At 55.9% G+C, this 26,433-nt stretch overlaps 1 protein-coding gene across 6 annotated transcripts; it reads right to left on the minus strand.

The window, feature by feature from the left end:
• Positions 1-532: 532 nt before the first annotated feature.
• USP2 (ubiquitin specific peptidase 2) lies at positions 533-26,417 on the minus strand. 6 transcript variants are annotated; one of them, XM_059070607.2, is made up of 14 exons: positions 25,125-25,271; positions 23,914-24,001; positions 17,258-18,057; positions 5,183-5,233; positions 4,551-4,674; positions 4,243-4,354; positions 4,034-4,144; positions 3,811-3,875; positions 3,522-3,625; positions 3,353-3,433; positions 3,140-3,218; positions 2,807-2,914; positions 2,500-2,620; positions 533-2,279 (listed from the first exon to the last, which is right to left on the minus strand). In XM_059070607.2, exons 3-14 carry the CDS (start codon positions 18,014-18,016, stop codon positions 2,192-2,194), a joined length of 1,803 nt encoding a protein of 600 aa, XP_058926590.1. In that variant the 5' UTR covers positions 18,017-18,057; positions 23,914-24,001; positions 25,125-25,271; the 3' UTR covers positions 533-2,191. The 6 variants fall into 6 exon arrangements, with proteins under 6 accessions (XP_058926590.1, XP_058926589.1, XP_058926588.1 ...); XM_059070606.2 differs by lacking the exons at positions 23,914-24,001; positions 25,125-25,271 and adding an exon at positions 26,172-26,417; XM_059070605.2 differs by lacking the exons at positions 23,914-24,001; positions 25,125-25,271 and adding an exon at positions 24,038-24,172.
• Between the last annotated feature and the right edge of the window lie 16 nt (positions 26,418-26,433).

Raw genomic sequence — 26,433 nt, forward strand, 5'->3', positions numbered from 1 at the left:
CTGCTCTAAGAGCAAACGTTGCTGTATTCAGTCTCTGCTGGAGAGACCTGTCTTAGCTCGTCGCAGGTCTGTACAGGCACCCGTGTGTCAACAGAGAACCACGAGTGCCCATACTAGAAGTTAAAAAGCAGACAGTCCATTTAAAGTGATGTCCGTTAGACATGCTGATTTCCGTAGGTGTGAAGCCAGGGTGGTGGTTACGTGGGAGATGCACACTGACGTATTTAGAAGTGGTGACAGGACACCTTGCCCCTCAGTGTTTTGCCCCAAAGAATAAAGTATATGTAAACAAATGTGGCAAAATGTTAATATATCAGTGAATCCAGATAAGGAATATAGTGTTCAAAATGTGTACTAGTTCAGCTTTTTTTTTTACAGAACTGAGAAGTTTAAGCTAAAAAGTGGGTAGTTAACTTTTTCCAGAACTTGGAATCTACAATCTGATTGAAGCAGTAAAATATCTCCACTGATAGGCTAGGAGCGCCTCCTGGGTTCAGACCTTTCCCAAATCAAGATTCCATCACTTACCAACTTATTTCTCAAAGCTATTATTTATTCTGTACAAGGTTCCACTGTACATCACACATTCTTCTACTCTTGCTTACACAGTAAACAAGTGTACACCAGCCCTTTGGCTCAGGTTCACAGGTCTTCCCTGGAAAAGGGTGTCAGGCCAGTTAGACTCAGGGTGTCTTTTTCTGATGCTTCCTGGGAACACTGAAAAGTTCTGGGCTCCGAGGGGCACAAGTGGGGCCCAGCTGTGTGGGTGTGCAGAGAGCTCCACGCACAGACCTCCGTGCCTTGGTGCAGAACAGCTTTTTTCTAGGGGACAGCACAGAGTTTTGCCCAACTACTTAGGGCAGAATCAAGCCCATGGGAAAGAACCATACAACTGAGGCAAGATGTCCCCAAACACCCAGGCTCCAGCTCCCAGGTTGGACTGTAGGCCGATGCCAAGAGGAGCTGGAGCTGGGGGTGGCATGGGCATCCCTGAGAAACTCGGTCCAGAGGGCCTGCGTCAGGAGGCTCTGAGAAGGGGGAGTGGGGCAGGAAGGGTGGAGAGAAAAAGCAAGTTAAGGAGGAATAAATTAAAGGTGAGAGAAGCTCGAGGGTAAGGGGCTCATGCTATCCTTCCAACAGCTGGGGAGTAGCCCGGGGCTGGTTTAGAGGAAGCTGGCAGGAAGAACTTGATAACACTATCAGAAGAAATCTCCTTTTACCTGCTCTCCTCTTCACCTCACTGCAATGCAAAACAAGCCAGGGGCTACAGGGGCACCGCACGACCCTGAGGCTCCCTGGCGGCTCTGAACATGGCACTGGGGAAAAGGGAAGAGGCTGAGGGATATTTCAGGGAGGGGCAGTTACCCCCTGGTCCCCAAATGCTATAAGGCACAATTCCTGGAGGCAACTAGATTCCATCCAAAACATTAAAAAAACAAACAAAAAACCTGTCAGAGCCCAGGTCTACTGTGGCTGTGCTTGGGGCCTGGCCAACTCCCACCTAGCACCACTGGGGGCTGGCACGAGAAAAGCTGTGTTTTGAAGAATTAAGGAAAAAAAAGAAAAATGACCAGCACAACGTCCCAGCTGTGAAGAGGTGTGAAAGAGAGCATCTCCAGTCTGAAAACTTTAGTTACGGTAAATTAAAAAAAACAGCTGGGCTTTTAAAAACCAAAAACAGGTTTTTTCAAAGACGTCCCCTCATCTGTCCCCCTGGAGTTAGCAGCGTTAAGAGGGCTCTTGGCTCATGGGTGTTTTTCTTGCTCCTGGACCAGTGAAGACGGGCGGCGATCCTCCCCAGCAGGCTCCAGAGGGCGCTGTCTTTCCGGAGGCCGGGGCTGGAGCCTCGGCCAGAGGGCCGGTGGATGAGGACCTTCTCCCCACAGACGGCTGTTGTTTAATCACACACAGGAAGAAACCACAAGCTTACAAATGCAAACATGAGAAGCCGAGGGACACTGTGCTGGCTCAGTCTGTGTCCTGCCGAGCTTCCCTGCCAGGCGGGGCTCGGGGGCAGCAGGCTCCCCACTCCAGACCCTGGCCAGGCTGCAGCAACTCCTGCTCGGCAGCTTCACTTTCCTTTATTTTTCGCTTATTAGTCAGGTGGGTTTGTTTTTCCTTTTTTTGTCTTTTAAAAAAAACTTAGGGTGTAGGACCATCGCAGGGAAGGATGAGATGTAGCTCCTCGTTGCTACATGCGGGAGGGCGGACTGGCCAACTCGTAGAAGAGCAAGTAGGCATCGCTGGTGCGCACTTGGCCGGAGGACATGGGGGAGACGCTGTGGAGAGAAGACAGGTCAGCCTGGCGTCCACGGGGCCCCATGACGTGACAGAGCTGCTGGGGGAGCGTGAGGGCCCGTCTCTGATCTACTGGACACCCGAGGCCACCCTCTTCTGGAGAGTCTTCAAATGCACAGCTACACCCCTTTTGGCCCTGACCTTTTCCGGGTGAGGTACAGGTGCCTGACGGCCGGGAGCCGCGCCCGAGGCCTGTCTCACCTGGAGTCATTGAACGTGTGCCATTCGCCTGTCACCGGGCTCCGGCAGTAGGCTGTGTAATGGCCGCCCATGGTGGTTCCGGAGTGATTGGACACAGCATACAGGTTGTAAACAGCATGGTCTGAGGAGGAAGTACAAGGCGTCAAGCCCCCGAGGCATCCCTTGCCCCCCCGGGCGCCCCCATCCTGCCGCTACTCCCAGTTTCCATGGCTCACTCCTTCGCAGCGTCCCTCCACCTCTTGGCCTCCCCCCGTATCTTAGACACTTGTGCCTTGGTTCTGCGCCTGTAGCGCAGAAAAATACTTACTGGTGTTTTCTGAGGCAAATTCTCTCAAGTCCAGGTCTCTTAGTGGGAAATTCACAAATGTTGTGAGCTTGCTGGTTCGTATCCTGGATTCTGAGAACCGCTTCAGATCTGGTATTGGTGTAAGTCAAGGACAGACAGGGTGGCAAGAACAGAGTCAGAGAATAGGAGACAGAGTCCCTGAGGCCGACTGCGCTTCTCAGGAAGCAGAAGGGCACGCGGGAGAAGAAAAGCCGCCTGACTTTCTGAGGTTCCTACTCTGTTAGCCCTCACCTGGGCCCTTGTCATCAGTCACTCTCTAATGTCAAGTCCCTGCCCTGACGAGCTGAAGGATACGGAGCACCAAGATCTTTGGGAACCTCTGGATGGAGAACTTCTTTATACACCGCTTTCTGGCGCGGCAGCGACAGCACGTCTGAAAGACAGGAGAGACAGAGCTGGGAAGGACCCACGAGAGAGGCCAACAGGTGAATCCAGCAGCTCCTAGGCTGGTCCGTCCCCGAGAGGGCTCAGGGAGATGCACTCTCGCTGCCACGGAGGGTGACTTACTGGCTTTTCATCGCCATCAAGCACATCCTCTTTGGTGAAGAGCCTCATGCAGTCCATTAATGTCACCTCAGGATAACCTCGCTGGGAGAGAGAAAAATGAAGGTCAGAGGTCGCTGACATGAAAGGGCAAGAGTGGGAGTTTCAGAAGCAGGGGGACAGGGGTGTGTACCTTAGCAATGGGCAGAGACAGGTCCCAGAAGGGATCAAAGACTGTAGAACAGTAACCACAATCGGTACATGTCAGGGAGCTCTTCAGCTGCCCGACAAAGAGATCTGGGGAGAGACAGACATGCGATGATTAAACACGGTGTCTCCTTTCTCACCGCTCCTGCCTCAGACCTTTGGGTGCTGGGCACTGGGTAGCAGAAGTGGTCCCCGGGAGAATGGGCTTCTCATGCTCTGCTCAGGCAAAGCACTTAGCAGGGAAGGCAGGCGTTTCCCCCCATGCCCGCACTTACCCCCGATCCGACTGTCTTCCCGTTCTAGATATTTCCTCCACATCTGGCGCCCTTTCTCATCATCGCTAGGACCCAGAGAGAGGAAGACAATTGTGTCAGAGCTCAAACCATGATAAGTTTGAAGGCCTAGGGGTCTAAATCCTTAATATCCAAAATTCTCCCCAAATCATTACCCCCAAAGAAGTTCGTGTAGTTCTGCCACCAGCACTCTCCTCCTACTTACGGAAGATGGTCGAGGTTTTCAGGGCTGGACTTGGGCCTCGCTGTGACCCGGTTCACCTCATTGTGGAGCCCGTCCAGAAGGAAGCGAAGAAACTCCTGAGCGTCCTGCTGACTGAACCCGGAGAAAAGGGAGTGAGCGACACCTCTGGCCCCTAGAACCTGCTGCTGCTGCCACCCACCCCGGGGAGGTCACGTCCCCAAGGCCCTTACTTATAGCCGACAAAGCGCGGTGCATATCTCTGGATCTGGGTCTTGAACTCAGAGGGGCTCACCACATCATTGGGGGATGAGGTCCATATGGTCTGGATTAGTTTTGCAAACTCTATTGGAAGGAGAGGGTAGAGAGGGGTGTGGAGGACAGCTAAGTCATTTTCTCTAAGAAATTCTTAAACTAGAGTCCCAACTAAAAGAAGCCAAAGAAAGAGAAATAGGAGAGGAACACCTGACACACAACTACTAGTGCAGCAACAGCAGAGTAGGAAAAGTGTCCTTAGGAGAAGCAGGGCTGTGCCCCTCACCTTCCATGAGGGCTGTGTGTGCACTGCTGCTGTGGCTGAGGTCCCGCATGTAGAGCCTCTGGAGGCAGTAGTCCCTCAGCTCCCGGGTGTTGCTCAGGCACTGCAGAATGGAGTTCATGAAGCACTGCGAGAGACCACCTGCACGTCAGCCACGGAACAAAGACCCTGGCTGGCATGTCTATTACTTCCTACCTAGAGCCCTCTGGTCCATCTGGCCCAGAAATGAATCCTCCCACAGCCTCAAGTGCCTCCTTTTGTAAGTAAAGTGGTGAAGTGAGGCAAGGTCCCACTGCTGGCACAGGTGATGTAACTGGTTATTTACTACAGAAGGGAGTGGGGGAGCTGGACGGAAGTGGGTGGGAAGTGATGGCTGTCCTCGGAGGAGAAGGATCCAGGAAAGTAGCTAAGCTGCCAGTTCAAAGGGCGACTCTTCTTTAGCAGGGCTTCCTGCTGGGGGCGGGGTGAGGAAGAGCTCGCAACTTTGTAAAACACCAGCCAGGAATGGCAGGTACCAGCTGGCCTAGAGGGTAGGGAGAGAGTCAGCTGGAGCCAGGAGGGGACTCTGATTGGACGGTCCCAGTTGGGATGGTAGGGAGCGGCCTCAGGAAAGAAGTGGGCTAGGAAGAACTCACCGTGTTCCCAAGGTTTCGAAGACCAGCCAGACCCTGGGTGCTCTTAGAATTCTGTAAGCAAAGAACACGCGGCATATTCAGGCTGACGGAAGACGCCCGGCCTATGTTAGGTTCTCTCTGCAACCCTCTGCCAGTTGTAGCCACTGGCATCAAGCCACACACATTATTCTCTCTTCAACTTCAGTCTACGTGCGTTGTAGGAAAGAGGGGTGTGGAATGCCTGCCATTTTCAACACACAACAAAAATATTCTTCAAGGCTTTGCTTTCTTTTATCGACTACGTGTTTTCCCCGTCTTTATGTTATTTTTCATGCTCTGCCATATTGGAGACTGGAGATTAGAGCCAGAGACCAGGAGTTCATATACCTGGCTCCAAGAAATCTCAGGTCCCAAATCCAGGCACTCTCTCAAATGACCTACATTAGTATCCTGAGATGTCTGAAACCTAAGGCGGCTGTCATAATGAGCACTTCAAGGAGGTCTTGAAAAGTTCAATGTCAAAACATCTCAACTGAGTTTAGATCTTCAGCTGGGGAAAAAATCTAGTTGGCCCGCCATTCTGAATCGCCAAAGACAGGTGGAATTCCTTCCAGCTGAGCTCAGCTCCTGAGGGCTGATTAAAGCCTGGGAGAATCCTCCTCGCCTGGTTCAGGTTTCAACACCCTGACTGGCCACTGGCTGGGAATCCTTCTGATGGCAGGTTGCGGCCAAGCAGAGGTAAGCACCTGGCTGAAGGCGCTACTCTTGCTCTTGTCCCTATTGTGGAGGCTGGTGAGGGGGTGGGAGAGAGAACAGGTGCTCCGTTGAGGACTCTGAGCACTGTTTGTCCAGGGCTCTTGGCTGATCCTGGCCCAACCTCCAAGAAGTCAGAAAACCTTCAGGCTCAAAGGGTTAAGGCATTGGCCTACAGATGAGCCTTACACCCTCTCTCTCAGGGAAGGGACCTGGGAGCAGGCAACTCTGGAGCAACACTGGCTGGGGCATGCGTGGGGCCAGCTCAAGCCTGATCAGAACAGGAGCCTGAAATAACTCAGCTAAAATTACTCATGCCGTGTGCTGTCAGCAGCTCAAAGCCCGTGAGATTGTCAGCATAAGGGGGTGGGCTGGGGAGAGGCAGGCTGAAGGAGGGCTTTTCTCAGGTATTGCCTCGCTGATCCCACAAGTGGGAAGATCCCTCCTTGCCAATTATTAGGTCTAACACTAATAGGGAAGGAAATACCTAAACCAGCACAGGCCTGCTGTCCACCTGCAGCTAGAAAAAAAAAGCCTATTGGCAGCAGGTGGGGTATAAGCACCCGCTGAAGAACAGCAGTGTATGGCCCCAAACACAGAATTTAAATCTTACCTTCACGACAATCTCAATAAACCCTGATGCTCCAGTCAGAGGGCCACAACAGAGATAATTCCCTGGACAAAGACCTTATCAGCATTTTGAAGTAGACATGGGGCCCAACAAAAACACTGATGTCTCCGTGTTGCCCATTCGGAACTAAACGTTAAAGCCTGCCCACGACCGAATACCTGCTCTTTCTTCCCCAGAACACCCACTCTTACACCTATTTCTGGCAGTGCTTTATCAGTTCTTACCCCCTGTGCCTCAGACAACATCTGTCTAAACAGGCCACAGAAACAAAGCATTCTACCGCAGGTGATTGTCACTGTCCACCAAAGCGGGCCCTTGGCTGAGGCAGGAGTCATGCAGCACTAGTGGGGGTGGGGCAGTGGGAGACCGGAGGCATCTCTCTAATGAAGCATTCCTGTGGCGTTGACACTTTTAACTGTGAGCCAACAGAGGGAAGGTCAAGAAGAACAGGTCACGATCTACGGTTACTATTCTTGAGGATCTGCCCCTGCTTATGGCCTGGCGGGTGGAAAGATGGGGGAGGCTCCTTCAAGGCATCGCTGGGACCCTCTTAGTTCTGGGTTGTGCCTTTGTCTAAAATTTCCTGAGCTCAAAACTACTTGCCAATTTCTAAGCACTCTGTGTAGAAGGTGGCTGGGTAACAGAAGTAAGTGGGTGGGAGTGGAGGGGAGAGCAGGGCTGTTCTTTGCCCAGCCAGATATTCTTCTGCCATGAATAGGAAATCAGGAGCTGTGGGGAAAGTCAGCAGTTTCCATTCCAGCGAGAAACAAAATGTCCCAGGAGTGACCTTTCTTACAGGAAAAACAATCCTACCTCAGGGCCGACAGGGAGAGGCCAAAACTGGAGAAGTTGGGAGAGACCCTGAACAGCCAGCCTCTCACCAGGAGACAAGGAAATGACTCCATTTGGGATGCTGGAACTCAAGTGCAAAGAGCGGAGAAAGTTCGGGTCAAGAACTTCCTTAAAATTAGCCATCAGCAAACCTAATTTGACTCAGTAGCAACCACTGTTCTAGTAGGTAGATGCCACCTCCATCACCAGTAAACAGACAGCATTCACCTCCCAGGGAAGGCGCAGGGGGCTCATAAGAGCCTGCTCTATGTTAACGCGGGGGAAAAATCTGGGAACACGGGCCATAGAGGAAAGGATGCTGGAGGTTTGTGTCTTCACACTCGAGACCCCAGGAAAGGGCTTTCCGGCTTACTTCACCTGTGCCATGAGGGTCAGCCATGAGTCCTGGCTGCAGCCAAGGAGCCTGGTGTGGCCCTGGCACGGGGCAGTGCACACACTGCCAACACGGGAGCTGGTGCTGTTACATAAGACCTGTCAAGCTCTGGCCCCTTCTCTCTTCCCCGAGGGGGCAGTGCCCAGCCTTTAGCCCCAGCAGCATCACTCTGGGGCGGCTACGTCATTTGAGGGATCCAGTGCCCACTTAGCTGAACTGGGGAGGGCTGGGAAGGGAAGGGAGGTTGACCTCTTTCCCCGTCTACAACTCCTCTGCCCTTCACGGGGTCAAAGGACCCCTGTTACCGACCCTCTGGGAAAGGGCCTTTTGGGACTGAGTGTCGGGGAGGCGGCCCCTTTCCCACCAGCCTTTCTTGCTGGGTTTGGCCTTGGAGGAGTCACGCCCGCGGAGACCAGCGAGCTGACCGTTCCCTCACACACCGAGAACTAGTCAAGGTTACGCTTTCCTGCACCTGTCCTGATAGGTGCCTGGAATTAAGAGTCCAAGAGACACCTGGTGCCGGGGGTCGACGAGAGGGAAGGGGAAAGGGGGTTCGGAGGACTCAGGGGCTGGGACCTCAACAAGGGGAGGGGGCCGCGAGTAAGCGTGAGATCACCCGGGGCGGGGCGTTCCTTGCCGGGAGACCCTGGGAAAGGAGGGGTGGGGGCTGAGGACACTCCGTGCCCGGGCCCGGCGCGCGGCAGCAGGGGGCGGGAGGGAGGGCATCGCGGGGAGGAGGCGGAACCCCAGTCCTCGGCGTTGGGGGTCCCGGAAAAGGGCCCCGCGTACCTTGGCTTTGTTGAGCAGGAGCCCCACGAAGGTGGAGAGCAGCAGGGAAGGGGAGAGAGGGGAGCGCGGCCGCAGCTCCTTGGCGAGGGCGGGAAAGGGGGCTGCGGGGGGCTCCTCAGGCAGGGTCACGGTGTACGAGGTGCGCATGCTGACGGGCGGGTGGCGGGCTCGACCCCTCGCCTAACGTTGGCCAAGGGGGCGCGGGACAGTACCGCGCGATCCCACGGCCCGGACGCCCAGGCCGGCGAGGCCGCCACAGGACACCGTCCGCGGCGCCCGGCGGCAACCGCTACGGCAGGCAGACCGCGCGCTCCTCCGCCTCAACCTCCGCGGCGCACGCCGCCAACCGCCCCTGCACCGGCTCTCTCTCTGGCAGACTGGCGGCCCCGCCGGCGCCGCTGGCCGCGCGACGTCACCGCTGGGGCGGGACCAGGGCTCCAGCTCCGCCCCCACTGGGCCCCGCCCCCGGGCGCCAGCACGCGGACCCGAGCAAAGCTGAGACCCCGCCAGACCCCCCGCTTCCCGCGGGTCCGCCCACCGCCTGGCTGCCCCCGGCCCCCTGCTGCCGACCGAGCCCGCCGGCTGCAGAGACCTGGCAGCCCCCGAGGGCCGGCAGGACCGGAGCGCGGAGTCCGGCACCCACCACGGGGTTGGGACTCGAGAAACTGTCTTTGAGGCCCGCAGAGGACACGTCTCCAAGGACGAGTGTCAGCCGGGTGAGCTTCCCCCAAGGCGGCAAACGATTCCCAACTTTTTGGGGGCTGCAGATGATTTTGAGAACCCGATGAAAGCTCTGTACTCATTTTTTTCAGGGAAAAATGCACCCACGCACAAACTTTTGCACAGCATTCAGGGGGGGATTCAGCATGCAGGGCTTTTTTGGAGCCCAACATCGACACAGACAGTGAGGGTCACAGGGCCCAGTTTAGGCAGGTAGATTTCCACGGCTTCGGCATTGAGCACCCCTCCTCCCTCCAGCCCTAGTTTGGCCCACTGTCAAGAGAGGCAATGCCCATATTTTTATATGGTACAATACGTCACCGTACCTTTTGGCCCCAGGAAGGAACCTTTTCTGGCCTCTTCTACCCAGTTACCCAACTCCATCTCTCCTAGAATCTCAAATTTTGATTTGTATTTGGGAGATGGGGAGAAAGTACCACCACGGTGGAGAAATAGGTGCTCAGCTGGTGTGGGGTGAGTGTACTCCTCTGACCCTAAGGGCAGCAATGCTTGAAGATTTCTGCTGCCCCACCCCCCTCACCTATCAGGGACCCACACAGAATCTGCCTGGAGAAAGTATCTTGTTTGGAGCTTGATGGCTATTTTTAGCCAGTATTTTTAGCATTTAAAAATACGCTGGGAGGCAGCAGTGTGTGCTGTTACTCATCTGTGGCCTCCTTCTGTTTCCCTTGGCCTGTCATCCCCACATGTACACGCACACGGCACACACGACCACAGCCACATGGGGTACAGCATGTATGGCTTGTACCCCAGGCCTCCCACAGAGCAGCAATTTTGTGCTATTGAGAGGGGAGCACAGACGGTTGCCCCTGTGTGTTCCAGCAGCGGTGGTGGGAGGAGTGCGCAGGTGGCAGGAGCTGCAGGGCGTTCTCCTGGGTGATAAGTGAGGCTTGATGTTAGGAGGGGTGATCTCCACAGTCACTCTCCTTGCCCGGTGACCAAACCTGGACCCTGGACAAAATGCGACAGCCTTTTCCTCCATGCTTCCTTCTTCCTAACCACACCCTTCTGAGCCAGTCCCACACGGTCTGCAGCAAGGCTTGCATTTCATCACATCACTCCCCTGCCCTGAAACACCCGACTCTTCTATCCATTCTGGAAACCTCAGGTAGCCCTCCCTGTCTGTGAGACTGTCATCCATAGGCCGGACGACACCACTGTCACCACCCTCACTCTTCTCTGATCCCCGCTGCCAACCAACCTGCTTTAGCACTTGCCTTCTCTCGCTTTAAAAACAAAACTGCCACCAATGAAGTACTTACTAAATGCCAGGCACTGCTAAGTGCTTTATATATATTATCCCAGCTAACTTGCATAATAACACAGTGACGTAGCAACTGTTACCTCTATTTTCTAGATGAAGGAACTCAAGCCCTGAGAGGTCAAATGACTTTCCAGGACCACATAGCTGGTAAATGGCAGTGTGGGGCTTTGAACCCAGACCCATCCTACAGCAAAACCCATGCTAGTAACAATTACCAGGAGATTCTGGAATGCCCTTCCTATTCTCTGCCAGTTACCAACCTGTAAATTCTGCTCAAAACTCAGTTTTCCACAAAGCCTTCTCTAATGAACTCCACCCAGCTCTAAACACCATCCCTATATACCCTCAGTCTACTAGCATTCAGTTTCCACTGTATGAATTTGTCTTAATATGTTTATCTTTGTGTTGTAAGTGTCTCTAAGACTTCTGTAAGTGGTCTGAGCTTGTGTGTTGATTGTACCATCACACTGATACCTTCTGAAGGGCGGGGTTTTGGGTTCTCTTAGTGGGTGCTTAATAAAGGTGTTGAGCTCATCATGAAAGGGGGCCAGAGCAGGCTCTGCTGGGCATCCTGGAAGTCCCATTGAGCCTCAGAGGGTGGGGCGAGTCTGGGTTTGCATGTTGAGTAAGTGAGCTGCAGGAAGCGCTGTCTATCAGGCGCTCACCCCCTGGAGCATTTGGCCTGTCTCCCCATGACGTAGGCCAGCCACCCCGGGACATCATGACATTCTGCCAGCTCTCTCCATCTTTCCTGGGATGCGGGAGGTTAGGGCATTGCTGGGAGAGGGGAGGCCCAGCTGGGGAAAGCTCCTGCATGGGAGCCCTTTGAGAAGCCGGGGTGGGGGGGGGGAAGAATTCACACAGGGTCCAGTCTTGTCAGGCAGGTCTGACGGCTGCAGGACACAGCCGAGGAAGAACTGTGGTCATTTCTCAACAAGCCAAGCCCCTGTGAGACCCTTTCTCCTCAGTGCCATTTCGTGAAGTGGGGTGGGTAAAGCATATAGTCTTCTGGGATCTGAATCTGGCTCTGGCTCCATGACTTTCTGCCTCAGACACACTGAGCTGATCTCTGCAGGGCTCATTCCTGGAGCCCGAGACGGCCATTTCTCAGACCCTGTGCTTGGCCTGCCTCCCCCGTAGGTGTTTTCTCACCTCAGATCCTTCCTGGCATGGATGGAGTATTTAAATAAATTAAAGTCAGGGTTAGCTCTACGAAGGCAAGACGGCGAATACCTTGGTCCCTCAGATCTTAGTGGGCAGCTTGGTCCTGGATTTGGAAACACTGCTTAGGCCCTGCTCCTGCGCGCACCTGCTGTGACCACCGCAAATGGGACAGACTGGTGGCCTGATTGACTGAACTGGTAGGGGCTCAGAGTCCTTGTTAGGAGGTTTGGCTTTCAGCCCACGAGTGCCCTTGTGGAGGGAGGGCCAGCCAGCGGTACCTAGGTCTGTAGGAAGCTCCTCCTCCCTGCATCACTCAGACTCCGGGAGGCCAAAAGCTCTGTACTCCTTTGAGCCCCTGGGCAGTCTGGCCTGAACCAGCTGGATTCCAGAGGCCCCCACACTTCCCTCTCTCGTTTATACCTCTGTGTGGGGCACCAGTTTTTACGTACCCATTGAGGTAAGAGGGTGCAGGGGGCCACACGTGCAGCTCTGGGCCCTGAACATGCTGTTCATTTCTGTAGCCGATGGTCAGTGGAGCGGCTCTCCCAGGGGCAGGGAACATTTTGCCAGGCTTGGATTAACTTCTGCCTTGCTGAGCCCACCGCTGCGCCACATTAACTCATGGAGACATCCCCGAGGCGGGGTGGAGGGGGAGGCAGGGTGGAGGGGGAGGCAGGGAGCACACTGATTGAGAAAACGAGCCTGGGTAAGGCAGCACCAAGGCCACCAGCCAGGTCATAGCCCACGGCCGGTCTTCAAGGGCTGGAGACATCAGTGTCTGGCTGATTCTAACCGCAGACTACAAACGGACTGCCCTTTCTTTCTCAGCAGCTAGTACTAGTCCTGGCCGTGGGACCCCTCTGGCTTAAGGGCTCCTCTGTGTGACCTTCCTATGCTGTCAGCACAGATTCAGGCCCTGAGGAAGTTCAACCTTCTCTGGGTGGCCGAGTGGGTGAGGACAAGCCCCAGGTTCTCAGGCTGCCAAGCTGGACAAATAAGACACAGCAGGGATGCCGTTCAGCGTGGCTGAGTAAACAGTGAGACGGCAGGGGACAGAGAGGAAGGTCACACCTCTCACCCAGGAGCCCTAGGGCAGCCCCTGCTGTCCTCAAGTTGTTCTCTTTGGAGTAAAACTCCTCCCTTCCCCCTACTGCTTGGCAGCAGTCAAGTCCAAAGTCCCACCCGAGAGAAAAATCACATGACCTCGGCTTATATAATCTCCTTGTCACTGAACAGCTGGAACCCGAGGCTTTGAGAGATGAGTCAGCAGCCCCAGTGGCAGATAGGAGCCAGGTGCCCAGGCCGTTTGCTCCTAGCAACAGGTCGCAGAGCAGAGGGCACGGGTGTGGAAGAGGCCTGGTCAAGCCCTGCATCTGAGCGGCAGGTGCCCGGGCCCGTGCCTTGTGCTCTGGAGGGCCCCAGGCCAACCCCGGCTCTTCTTGGGGAAAGCAGAGGGTGGCCTCCGCAGGGCTGAGGCCAGCAGGCGGAATGCCAGGGCCGGGGAGGGAGCAGCTGGAGGGGGTGGAACGGAGGAGGATTAGGATGGATTGTAGGGGTTAAAGCGCGGCCCTGGAAGGGCTCAGTGGGAACAGCTTGTCCTTCCATAGGCCCAAGGGAACAGGAGAGGTGGGGCAGAGGGGGGATGTGACCAGGCTGGGTGCTTGGGCCCCTGGCTCTCTGCAGGGCCAACTCACCTGGCCTGGCTTCCGGGCTTGGAGTCCCCACTGAAGGTAGTGAAAGGTTTTTTGTTGTTGCTTTTTTTTAATCAGTTCTGAACCAACACACCTCCCTCCTCTCCAGTCTGTCATAAGGTGGAGCCTCGGGCAGCCCTCACTGTCCTAGGCTGAGCTGCACCCTCCGTGGCATTCTGTTGGTATTTAAGCAAGCTGGGGGTGGGGTGGGGGGTTATTCAGAATTCTTGTCCCCCTACACCAGTTCTTCACCCGTGCTCAGCTGAGTCTGTGACAGTCCAAGTTCCTGTGGGCTGTTACTATTAACAAGGGCACTGAGTCTCGTTAGAACTGTTCTAGTCCCCGGTGGAAGGCCCTGCTTGTGACCTCCGTTTACCGTACTTCAACTGTAGTTCAGGTCAGCCACCCTGAGAGCCCCGGGGCCACGGCTGCCCCAGAGGAGTCAGCTCATGCTGGCTCTGCCCCAGGATGCACTTCCTTCTTACCTGTGTTCCTCCCAACGGTGGTCCCCTCTCCCTCTCTAGTCAGCTGCCAAATGCCCCTTCTTTTCCGTCATCTCCTTTCCCCCCTTTCGTTTAAATGGACTCTCGCATCGCATGTTACTGGTTTTAGATTCCTCCGCATCCATTATTTGCTTTGAACCTCATGACATCCCTGGGAGGTGGGCAGGGCAGGCATGACCATTCCCTTTCATGGGTGAGGAAACAGCTCAGGTGAGAGGCGTCTAAGGTTAAAGAGGCAAAATGTTCTTCCAGTGGTCAGAGCAGCCCATCCCAGCCTCTGATGACCTCTCCCTTCCCCATCACCTATGACACTGCAAAACACCTAGGGAGGCCTCCTACTGCCACTGTTTTTGGAACTTATCTCCCCCAAGTTAGTTGTGCATATGCCCGAGGGCAGGGGCCATGGCTCACACCTCTCCTGCCTCCCGGAGCACCTGGAAGGGGGCAAGGAGGACTGACATGTATGGAGCACCTACTATGTGCCAGGCCCTTTCACACGCAACCTTTGATTCCTCACGACAATCTATGAAGTGGGATCTATGATTGCTCTCGTTTTACAGAGGAAACAGGTTCAGAAGTTCAGGAACTTCTCTGAGGTTATGCTGCCAGTAAGCTGAGCACCGTAAATGAATGAATGAGACGGTAAGATCCCCAGATGGAGAACGGAAAAGAAACTGGACCTGGTTCTAGGAAGAAGTGGTCTAGGCCCCACGAACAGGGATGTTCTGATGCCAGCAAGATGTAGTCAACTCCAGAGGCGAGGGTGAGGGCGGTGAGGAGAGAGAGGGGGTGAGGTTAGAGGGGTGAGGGTGAGGTTAAATCAAGGTCTTACACCACTGAGCCCACGAGGGGCCTTTCCCAGTTGATAGCATCTTCTCGAGTGAGAGCTCAGTGAAATGCTAGCTCAGTTGTCGGGCTGCTGGCCACTTCCCTGCGTTGTGGGTTGCTTCTGGATGGGAGGAGGGATGTTAGGGTGGCTGAGTTTGCTCTGGGTCAATCTGACACTCCTCTGAGGTCCTCTCTCAGAATTCCCCTCACCCTGGCCCTGGGGATGGAGGTGGGGCCGGGCTGTCCCCTGTGGAAGGGGTGGAGGGCAGCAGTCTCCAGGGAGGTTTGGAATATGCCTGAGTGGGAAGGAGGAAGCCCTGCTCTCCTGGGATTGGGCCTGAGAGTGGCTCTGCAGTTTAGTCTGTGGAGGGGAGGTTTTTGGACCTCAGTGTCCTTGAAGATCACCGGACAGTCTTGTGAAAAGGGCAGATTTCCAGGCACTGTGCCTAGAGAATTTGATTCGGGGGGTCTGGGTGGGGCCCAGACCCCTGAATTGTTAAGCTTTGCAGGTGATTGAGGTAGGCAGTCTGCAGACCCCACTTTGAGGAACACTGAGCCCCGTAAAGAGCCCTTCTTGGGCTTCCCTGGTGGCGCAGTGGTTAAGAACCCGCCTGCCAATGCAAGGGACACGGGTTTGAGCCCAGGCCTGGGACGCTCCCACATGCTGCGGAGCAGCTAAGCCCATGCGCCACAACCACTGAGCCTGAGCTCTAGAGCCCACAAGCCACAACTACTGAGCCCACGTGCTACAGCTACTGAAGCCTGCATGCCTAGAGCCCGTGCTCCACAACAAGAGAAGCCACGACAATGAGAAGCCTGCGCACCGCAATGAAGAGCAGCCCCTGCTCGCCGTAACTAAAGAAAGCCCGCGCAGAGCAACAAAGACCCAACACGGCCAAAAATAAATAAGTAAGTAAGTAAGTAAGTAAATAAATAAATAAATAAAGGAGCCCTTCTCTTTTGAACAAAGGGAGGGCGCCCCTCCACTGAGAGCTGCTTTCTGATTGTCCCCGAGATGAGCAACACCAGACCTGTTCAAGTGAATCATGCTCCCCGCCAAGCGCACGTGCCCTGAGAGCATGTCTTTCTCTCCCGGGCCAGCTGTGTCGTATGCCACTCCGCGTCCCTCCGACATAGCCAGCCCTGCCCTTTCAGGGCCTGAACACTCCGGGAGGCACCAGCCTTTGCATCTCCCATGGCACCTCACAGACGGCCCAGCAAGGCCAGGACTCTCTAAGTAATGGTATCAAAGTTGTCCTCTCAAGACCTTTAGTTATTACAGGATTCAAGATCCGTGCCTCAAAGCTTCACCCCTACCTTGCACCCCTGATCCATTTTTCTGGACAAGCCCCTTAAGTAGCATTTCTTGCTATGGCATAGCTATTGTTTCCAAAGGACACATGTCCTAAGAGTAGGAGAAGGGTACTAGAGTAATGAAGGCAACACAACACCCAGTTCTCCTGCCCATATGCTTGCCTGTCCATCTACCCACCTACTCATCCACCCAAGCATCCATCCATCCATCCACCCACCCGTCCATCCACCCACCCACTCACCAATCCATCCATCCATCCATCCATCCATCCATCCATCCATCCATCCATCCATCCACACGATAATCACGTCAGCTGAGTTCTACACTGAGCTAGGCACATGGTGAGGGATCTAGAGATCTGATTTCTTTCTCATCCTATGAGAGCTCACCATCTAATGGGTAAACTAATGACTACAGAAAAGGCAGAATTGTAGTCAGTGCCCCAAGAGAGGTGTGTTCAGGGATTAGATGTGGGTGGGACCATGCCAGCCCTTACTCCGTCTCCAGCAGAGCCTCTTCCCTTATTTGAGCCCAGGCACTATTGGAGTAGAGAGGGATTGGATCGTCTAAAGCCCTAGACAAAAAGTTCTGCACCATTTTCTCCAAAGACACATGAGAACAACTCCTGTCCAGACACCCTGTCCTGAGCCAGGCAGGGTCCATCAGAGGAGAGACCCTCTTCTCCTGATGTCTCATGTCCCAGTGTTAAGCCACGTCTCTGGACTGGGAGGTAAAACCCTGAGCAGGAGGAGAGATGCAATCAGGGCCAGGGGGCCTCTCTTACCACGGGGCACACTGGTGGTCTGGGGGGCCTCAGCAGTCAGTCCAGGATGGGGCAGGGCCTGCAGGGGACCCTGGCATGTCGGGTGGGAGAGTAGAGGATAAGAATCCCAGTGTACGTGAGGGTAGCTGAGCATTTCCAAGATCACTGCTGGGCCATCGTTGAGTGCACAGGTCGTGAAGTGGGTTTCCTAGGGAGAGTGGGAAAGTCCCTGGGCAAGGCATCAAACCATGAGGGCGCCGGACGTGCTGAGGTAACTTCCCTGGCTTATCCCCACCTGGGCTGCAGGAGCAGCCACTGTGAGGCCTGGGAAGAAGAACCTCTGCCTTCGATCACTGGTCAAGTTGGGAGTCCTCTCCTCATCAGTGGCCGCCTCCCCAGCCCGTCACCGGGTCCCTAGGGCAAACTCACCATGGTGTTTCGCACTGGGGAGCTGGAGCAGCCCGACACAGGGGCCTGGCCCTTGCCTTTCTCCCACAGCGTGTAACGGCCACTCGGTCGGTAGGTGGGGCTGAGGACTTCAGGGACTCGGGAGTGAGGGGCCTGGCTGGGCACCTGTGGTGCGCTGCCCTTGCGACCATAGTCCTCCAGGTAGTCGGCCAGGTACTCGGAGCGGCTGGCTGCCTGGTAGAGCCCCTGCAGGGCACACAGCTCCTTGCGCGTGCGGGCCAGCATGGGGCTGCGGCCCAGGTCTAGCCGGCAGCTATCTGAGGTCCGGAGGCTGGAGAAATCCCGGGCCAGGTCTGATTGACTGTTCGACTTCTTCTGGGTCAGGGTTACCCCCTGGTCACGGGCATCGATGGGCAGGTAGCTGGTGGTCACTCCATAAGGGAATCCACTGCCCCCGCTGAGTCCACTCCCTGAAGGCCGCTCGGTGCCCCGAGTCTGGCTCTCCGCACGCTTAGCACCCCCGATGACATCGGGTCTCAGCAGGGGGCGGCCTCGGTCATAGTCCAGGATGGAGGGGGGGCCATACGTATGGGGACGTGTGAGGAAGCTGGTGGGGGGGCCGGGCTTGAGACCAAGCTTCTCCTTCTCCAGGAAGGAGGCAGCCAGGTTGGCCCCGTAGGAGGAGGGAGTGTAGGTGCCATAGCCTGATTTGGCATAAGGGGCATCTGTGTAGCGGGCCGATTCTGTGTAGCGCTTCAGGGTGGAGGAGAGCTGGGACATCCTTCAGGGCGGCACTCAGTGGGAACTGGGAGCCTCATGGGCTGAAAGACAAGGAAAGCAGTTGTCAGAGGGCCCTGCCGGGGGTCAGGCTCCCACTGTACCTGCTCTCCATCCGCAGCTGGCCAGACCTCAACTGGGGACCACACAGTCGAATTCCACGAGAGGCTGGCCCGCCGCTGAGACACACCTCTGCATTTGCATGCACGCACACAGGCATGCAGGTCTCCACGCACCCACGCATTCACGCCTCAGGGAAAGCGTGAGAGCTGAGCTGGCTTTCATAAACCACACCGGGCAATCAGTGTCGGCACGTCCTGGCCACTCCAACTGCTCCCCTCAAAGACCCCCGGGGTGAGGCAGGGACTGCCCTACCTCTGCAGCCCTTCAAGCAACAAACAGTATTCCAACCCAGGTCCCATCTGCTTCCTCTCCTCAGCTTCTGCAGATACTCCCGAGATGGGGGGATGCCACCTCCCTCACCCCCTGGATTGGAAACGCTGGATGTTCCAAGAGTTAAGACTGCTCCCCTGCTTTCTGACCTATGGGACGAGCAGGAGTCTTTTGCAAATCTTACACTGTCTGAGCTGGCATGACCTGAGAGGATCACTTGGCCAGATCCTTGATGAGGAAAAGGAGGCCCATGCGGTTTGGGGGAGGCGGCGATGAGTGGCTGAGCAGGAGCCTGACCTTGGTCTCCAGACCCAATCCCAGAGTTCTTCCCTGGACATGGTCACCTGCTGCGGTGGGGGATCCTCGTGTGGTAGAGCCCACCGTCTTCACTGATCTAAGACTTCTGTTTCAAGTGGCGTTAGGGCCCTGTGGCCTCCCAGGGGTTCTCCCCTACCAGCACCCATCACAAACTGCTCATGGTGATAATGACTTGTGCAAAGGGGGCCCCCTAGAGGCTAAAATCCTGCACTGCAGGCAGCACTCCTGTCCCTACCCCAAGTCCTTGCAGCTGGGGTGGGTCCGCTGAAGGAACACAGAACCTCTGAAATGAGGAGTTTTGAGAGCCCTAAAGGGTCATCCTTTTTTTTTTTTTTTAAGTTTCATGTCATATATATTTTACCACAAGTAAAAGAAGACATTTCTACATCCATCATCCAACTGAATCTTCCCAAGGTCCCAGGGAGTGGGCAGCCATGACCACACTTTACATAGAGGACACTGAAGCAGACAGAGGCGAAACAGCCTGAACCAAGTCTCACCGCAGAGACATCAGATTTGGGAATCCATCCCAGATTTCCCCACTGCTGAAACAAGGGTGATTATCAGTTAGATGCATGTTACCTACCCTCACTGTTAGGGTCGCTTTAGTTGTTGCTACAAAAGACTTGCACATCCTCCAGATCTTACTCAGACTAAACCGTAAGATGTTTGCCCAAGTTGTTTTTCAGGAACTTGGAGTCAGCTGTGTCCAGTGCATGCTCCAGCCAATTAAGACTGGTTAGGACCATCAACCCCCTCCTGGGCATCTGAGAGTGTCCACTCGGTGAAGGGGTCATCCATCTTAAGTTCTCTGTTGTACAAATGGGAAAAGCGCCGCTGACTTGCCCAAGGTCACGCACTAGCAGGCCCAGGGCTGGCGTCCATGTCTCTCAGATTTCCAGCCCAGTGCTCTCGCCACTTTACCTCGACTCAGCACCCCCATCACATTTAGGCTCATGCGGGGGTCCCCAGAGTCCCTCCATCACCGTGAACATGCAGGCTTTATCTGTAATGGAGCTGGAGGGCAAGGGTGCTTGGAGAGAGGAGCAGGTAGGATCGGGCCTCTTTCCTGAGGGTCAGCAGGGGCTCTTGGGGGGCTCCTGGGGCGGTGAGGGTGCAGAGTCATCCAGGACTCTCAGAGGAGTGTGCGTAGGGGCCGGTTTTGACGTGCCCCGTGGCTGACTAGCTGGGGGATTTTGCCCTAGTCATTTAACCTCCCAAGCCCCAATTTCCTCACCTGCAAAATCAGTATAATAATCATCATTATGATTCCTGCCTCACAGGCTTGTTGCGAGGAATAAATGAGATAATAACATGTGAAAGCTCTCAACAATAACAGTGGTTATTATCTCCTCCCCCAGTCCCCGCCAGGCAGCCCGGCTCCTCCCTTTGTAGGCCTGTAATAATGTCAGGGCTGGCTGTCTCCTGCCCGGCGGGCCTCTGACCGCAGTCCCGGGCACCAGGCTTCTCCCAGCAGCCCCCAGGGAGATGAGCGGATGAGCGGGCAGTGGGCAGAATCTAGCTGTTCAGCAGCCAGTGGCTCGGGCAGCCCACAGCCTGCCCTAGGCCGCAGCCCCAGCCCATTAGGGCAGAGAGGAGCTGGTGCCAGGCCTCAAGTGCTGAGGGCCAGGCAGAGAGCTCTAGAAACTCAGTCCATGTAAGGTGTGAGATAGGTGCAGGGGTGGGAGGTGAGCAGGTGGCACCTTCCATACAGGCCCCAGAACAGAACTTCTAGGCCCTGCCAGACACCTCCAGCCATTTTCAGTCTAGGCCAGCCTCAGAAAGGCCTGGCTTATAAGTTATCGTCCACCCTTTTCCCGCCTGGCCCGGAGGCCCCCTACCCTTCATGTACACTCCCTCCCCACTGTGTTCCCACCTCCAGCACGACTTTCAGCCCCTTTCTAGGAAAAGAGAACTGGAGGAGGGCTAGGGGAAACCACAAGCTTCCCTCCCATCTGCTTAGCTTTCTGGGGTCCAGAGAAGGAAGAGAATGAAGGCCGAGAGAGGCCAGGGGGAGAGACAGAAAGAGGCACAGGGGGCGGGGGCGTGGGACCAGTCCTGCTCGATTTCACTTTGGAGAGCGCCATCAATAATTCAAAGTCAAAGAGACTCCAGGTCTCAGGAGCTGGGCTCTGGGACACCTGGCAGCCAATCAGATATGACCCCACCCCACCCCACCCCCACCAGGGCAGGAGCTCGCACCTCCTCCCCTAGGGCCTCTCTACGCCTCCCCACACACACTGAGGTTCCCAGGCAATTGGTATCCTGCAGGCAGTGCCCCAAGCTTGCGGCCTCTCCCGGCCCTGCTGACGCAGAAGTGCTGGGGCCAAACAAGGTACAGCAGACGGGGACAGATGGCCCACAAGTAACACTGGGAAGGGTTGGGTTCTGGAGGTGGAGCCATACCTTCCAGTCCCCAGAATCGCAGGAGGGCTCCTAAGTCCCTCTCTCCTGTCTACTTCAGTCTGGCAGGCAATCGACAGACCTCTCCCTCCCTGCAGTCTCAGGTGGTCATGCCATCACTAACAGCCCCCTGGAAGCTGCCTCTCAGCGCTGGCAGCTGGTTTACAGTTCCCCTGTCTGGGGAGAGGGTCCCTATTGGGGCTGAGGCCTTGAGCATGCCTATCCCCTCCCCCAACCCCCAGTTTCACTCTTGAGGACAGTGCCAGCATCTTTCAGGTGAGCAGACAGCTTGGGTTGGCGCCCCTTGCATTACCTGGCACAGCTGTCCCTGGAGGCTGCAGAACGCACCCCGGGCGGGAGAGTAGGCCGGGGCCCTGGCTGTAGCCTTGCCGCACAAGACAGGGACAGGACGGGCACTCACATGGCCACGAGTCTCCTTGTTGCCAAAGGAACGGCCTGAACTGAATGGCCCTTTCATGGGGCAGTGGCAGGCCAGCCCATTGGCTGTGATCCCCCGTCCCCCTCCCTGCCCAGCATGGGGCCCCTGCTGCCCGACTCCTTTCACTGTTTACCCAGAGCTGGCAAGTACAGGCATGTGGTTCCAGGCAGTGCCTCCCCAGGTGCCCGCCACCTCAGACAGCAGGGGCAGCCTCCCTGCCAGCCTCCTCCTCCGTGCCATCTCACCGGGGCCCTCGGCTTTTCCCTCCTCTGCCAGGCTTCCCTCTCGCTTTGCTCAGTTTCCCTCTCTTGGGAGGTGTGGTGGCATCCCTCTTCCTCAAAGGATGAGTGAGCCGGCTGGCCACGGCCCCGCCAGCAGGCACTGAGCACCCCTGGACCAGGCATCACCCTGAGTGCTTCTCGGGCACCTCTCATTTCTCAGCAGCCTGAAGGCCAACACTCATACAGCCTTCCCTGCGCCCCTGGCTTACAAACATCATTTGAAGGTTTAATTTTTTTACGTTAAGTTGAAATTCAAAATATTTTCATTCAAAATTAAAAAAAAAATAGACAAGAAATTTAAATAATGAAACATTCAAATGAAGCATTTGGCGTTCATATTTCTGAAGTTATTAAAGCTTATAACTGCACTCAGACTTCTGCGTATTAACTCAATCCTCACGACTGCCCTAATTTGCAGATGAGGAAACTAGGGTTCGGGGAGGTGATGTGGATTTCCCCAAGGTCACACTGGGAGCAGTGGTGGAGCTGGACTGGGACCTACCTGGGTTCTGCCTGCTGACAGCTACCCTGAAGCCAACCCCCCACCTCCCTTCTCACTTCCTTGGCCTCTCCCTGAGCTGGCACAGGGTGGGGGGCCTGCAGCATGGGGTTGAGGGGGATCCAGGCATCCACCGTCTAGGCAACAGCATGGCAGGTTTAGACTCCCGCAGGAGCTGCCCTTCGAGTTTCCACTGCAGGCGAATGAAAGCGAAGCCAGGTGCAACCTGAGCCCCGGTATGATGCTGATCCGCCGAGACACGGTCCAGGAGGCCTCCATTTCACCCATGATGCCAAGCTCCTGCGTGTCCCCTGGCACCAGCATCTGGCCCCAGCCAGGGCCCTTGGCCCAAGGCCTGGTTATGGACATGCCCCCCGGCCTCCTACCCTTGCTGCAGCTCAGCCCACCCCCCGAGGTACCCAGACTAGGTGAGTCAGGGGTTAAAATGAACCCTATCTTCCTGGGGCCACCAGCCCTTTACGTCAGCCACTGTCATTTCCTGTTGCTCACGTGAAGGGCTCCGTAACCTGCCCAGCCGGGGGAGGGACTTGCTCCCCAGGAATCCCAGGCACTCCTGGCCCCCAGGGTAGGGGACGGGTGATGCCCCACATCCCAGCAGCCTTCACGGCCCCCCTCTGCCCAGATCTGCTCTCCTTTCTGGGGTGAAGGTGTGCCAGCTTCTGTGGCCTCGCCACTGCCTGGATAGAGGGCCCCTAGCTGGGCTTCAGAGGTGCGCCTCAGCCGGGTTTAGTCCCTTCCCTCCTACTCAGGTGTCCGGGACAGGTGAGTGGGGAATCCCAGCCAGTTCCACTAGGTGCTTGGGAACCTCCACAGTGGTGACCTCAGAGCTTCCCAAAGCCGCTTGCTAACATCGGAATGAGGCAGTGAGACAGCTGACCTTGAAGGGTAAAGTGGGCTGAGAGAGGGGCCCTGTCATCTACACTTTCCCAGCCGCACGCCCAGCTGCTGGGGCACTGCCTACACACAAGCGTCAATTCCTAGGTTGAGGAATGTCCCGGCCGAAGTAGAGGATGCAGGTGGAGTGGAAGGTCAGGGTGAGGGCTATTTGTGCTCTCATAGTCCGGGAGTTCTGTTTACTCCTCTCAGGCCCACTCCCCTCCAGCCTGCCACTAGCGGCTCCGCCTCTCAGGGGCTGGCACCCACTCCACTGACCCACCACTTTAGTGCCTAATATGCCTTGGCAGGGGGTCATCCAAGGGGCAGTGGGTCCCTCTCAGTCTCTCTAGATCCCAGTAGTTACCCAAGGGCTGGGAGGGGGTGAAGAGGTAAGATAAAGAGACTGAGGATTGGAGCCAGAATCCTGCCGGGAGGAGAAGAGGTGGGTGGGCTTAGGGCAGTGTCTCTATAGGGCGCTTCTTGATTTGGGGTTGGGAGGGGGTGGGCATCTCTACACTTCCAAGAAAAGGCAAAGATATGGGCCCCTGGGCAGTATTGGAACCCTTAAATTCTCTTTTCCCACCACCTCCCTTCCAGGCACTCTCCTGGTACCCACCCCAGGGGAGAGCCCCAGGCTCCCTCCCTCTCCTCTAGGGCTTGTAGCACCTACCAGGCCCGGTGGGGCGGCCTCTCACATGCTCCCTCAGACAGACTGGGCTCCTCCAAACAGACAGTCCAGGGCCCTCTGGACAACGGCCCTGTGAAGTTCGGACATCAAAGGGGTAGTTACTGACCTGTGTCTGGGGACACTGGACAGGATCTGGGGGCTTCTCCTTCCCCAGCAGGGCAGGGAGTGCAGTGGCCAGCCCAGAGGCAGGGCTCTGACTCGGGGCCGGGTAATCCGGAGCTCAGGTTACCGACTCCGATATATATAGTATCTTATCTGACCTCACGGAGATGGCTAGCTCCACTCGCTGGCATTCCAAGCCCAGGGAGAATTAAAGGGGCAGTGGCAGGCCCTCCCCTCGAGGTGGGCCGGTGCCAGGCAAGGAGATCCTACGAGAGAGACTGTTTGAAAGGAGGTATTTTGAAATGGAACAGAAGGAGGCTTCAAGGGGAAACAACTGGAAAGAGGGTAGAGGGAGGGGGTGGGATTAGGCAAAAATATGGAGAAGGAGGTGTCAGTCACTGAACTGGAGAAGAGCAGGAAGCCTCAGTCCACCTCCTTTAGTTTTGAAATGGAGGGGACCTAGAGGCAGACAGCAGCTCGCTCAAAAGCACACAGGTAGGGAGAGGCAGGAGGGACCCCTCTCAGGTTCCCAGTCCAAACTCTTTTATAATGGACTTCTAGGCCTGGGCTGGTATTTCGGGGCTTTCCCTTTTATTGGCTCTGAGACAGTGGGCAAGTCACTTAAGCTGTCTGGACCTTATTTAGTCTGTAATGCAAGAGCAATAATAATGCTACACCCCACAGGTATGAGGGTTAAATAATATTTGTAAATTTCCTGGCACATAGTAAGAGTTCAATAAATGATAATTATTACTATATTGAATACTTCCACTTATTATTATAATTCGTGGTAGTATTTGTAGTAGTACCTCCCGGGTGAAGCTTGATAGGGAGAAAAGGGCCTCCAGGCCACCCTGCGGAGTGCTCTGTTCTAATGCCAGAGAACAGCGCCATGGTTTTCTGAGCTGGTCCAAGTCCCATAACTGGCAAGGCAAACGAGGCTTGCCCTATTCCCAGGTGTCCAGTCTACCCATCAGAGAAGGGCCAGGCCCACTTGGGCTCCTTCCTCCTCCACCCAGAAAAATATAGCAAGCGTAGATTCCCCCAGGCTACCAAGAGCAAGGCTGGCTGCTCTGGTGTGTCCACTCTACCTGTAGGAGGGCTCAGGATCCCGAGCCTACGGAGCAGGGCTGGCTGGGCAGGGTCACAGGAGGAAGGTGCTGGATTCTTAACCTCTTGGGCCTTGGTGCTCTTGTCTGCTCCCAGTCTGCTTCTCCTGTTTCTCGATGGCTCTCCCTGAGGACTGGGAGTACCTGGGATGGTGCCTCCACTCTGTCTCAGCAGAGGCTACTGACTCAGCTCAGGTCATGATGATGCACTTCAGAGGACAACCTCGTACCCAGCCCTCATTCCGACTCCAGTTTGGCATCATTTACAGCATCAGAGGAGTGGTGGCTGCTCCAACCCCAGCCCAACCAGTTCTCCTTTCCTCCACTTTATGCGTCCCCGACTTGGGGACCTTCTCAGGCCTGTGCCTGGGGAGGTGAGCATCAGCAGGATCCAGCTCAGGCCCATTCTAAGAGCAGCCAGATCAGCAGGTAGATGTTCACACCTTAGCTAGAATGGGCTGGCCAGAGCTTCCTTAGACTGTTAAGTATAAGTTACTTGCCTTGGAGCACCGCGTGCCTGCTGCTGGTTTGGGATTGGTGAGAATTTCAGAGATGCCTCTTTCTGGTTTGGGATTGGTGGAAAATCTCCTCTTCCACTTGACTGCTACCCTCCCCCCACCCCACCCTCTTTGGCAAACTGACCAGAGACTGCCCCCAGGAGCTTTGAGAGGAGGGAGTCAATGAGCTGCCACGCACACGTGGGGAGGGGGTTGTCAGGGTCCAGGCGTCACTCTCAGCCACATCCCACACAGGCCTCAGAGACCTGGTCCTGCCCAAGCACCGTTTCCTTAGAACACACTGATCAGCACACAGATGGCTCTTCCCGGCACCCTAGGCTGTCAGCTGGCAGGCCCCCGCCCCCCCCATACAACTGGTACCCACAGCTGGAGATCCTCAGCGCAGCTGGCGCTCGCCCTACATTTCTAGTGCCCATTCTGCCCAGGGTGTCGTTGACACCTCACTTTCTGAGCCTCAAAAGGCACTGCCCTCCGCATCCCCCCTCCTCAGTCTCAGACAGGTGGCACGTACCTGCCTCTTCTCCGAAGACGGACGAGTCGAGCCGGGCACAAGCATGGAGCTGCGGGTGAGTCCCGGCTGGTATTGGAGCAGCGCAGTGAACAGCTGCTGACGCAGAGGGCTCCCTGGCCTCGGCCCCTGCCCGCCTCTCCCGCACCTCCGCAGGGGGCCCAGAGCGGACCTCCCTGGGAAGGCGGCGCCACCCAGCGGGCAGCTGCCTCACTGCGCCGGGGCAGGCAAAGCGACAGCCCGCGTCTCGCGTCACTGAGGCGCG

This window comes from Kogia breviceps, chromosome 7 (genome assembly GCF_026419965.1).
Source record: "Kogia breviceps isolate mKogBre1 chromosome 7, mKogBre1 haplotype 1, whole genome shotgun sequence".
Taxonomy (NCBI): Eukaryota; Metazoa; Chordata; class Mammalia; order Artiodactyla; family Physeteridae; genus Kogia; species Kogia breviceps.

Bases quoted from the DNA above. Each gene is read 5' to 3' on its own strand.
- USP2 (XM_059070606.2), bottom strand. From the start codon at position 18,016: ATGTCCCAGCTCTCCTCCACCCTGAAGCGCTACACAGAATCGGCCCGC. The intron at 5,234-17,257 runs GTGAGTTTGCCC...CTTTGCTTACAG, and splicing joins CCCCAGTGCGAAACACCATG to AATTCTAAGAGCACCCAGGG. The intron at 2,621-2,806 runs GTAAGTATTTTT...CTTCCTCCTCAG, and splicing joins ATTTGCCTCAGAAAACACCA to ACCATGCTGTTTACAACCTG.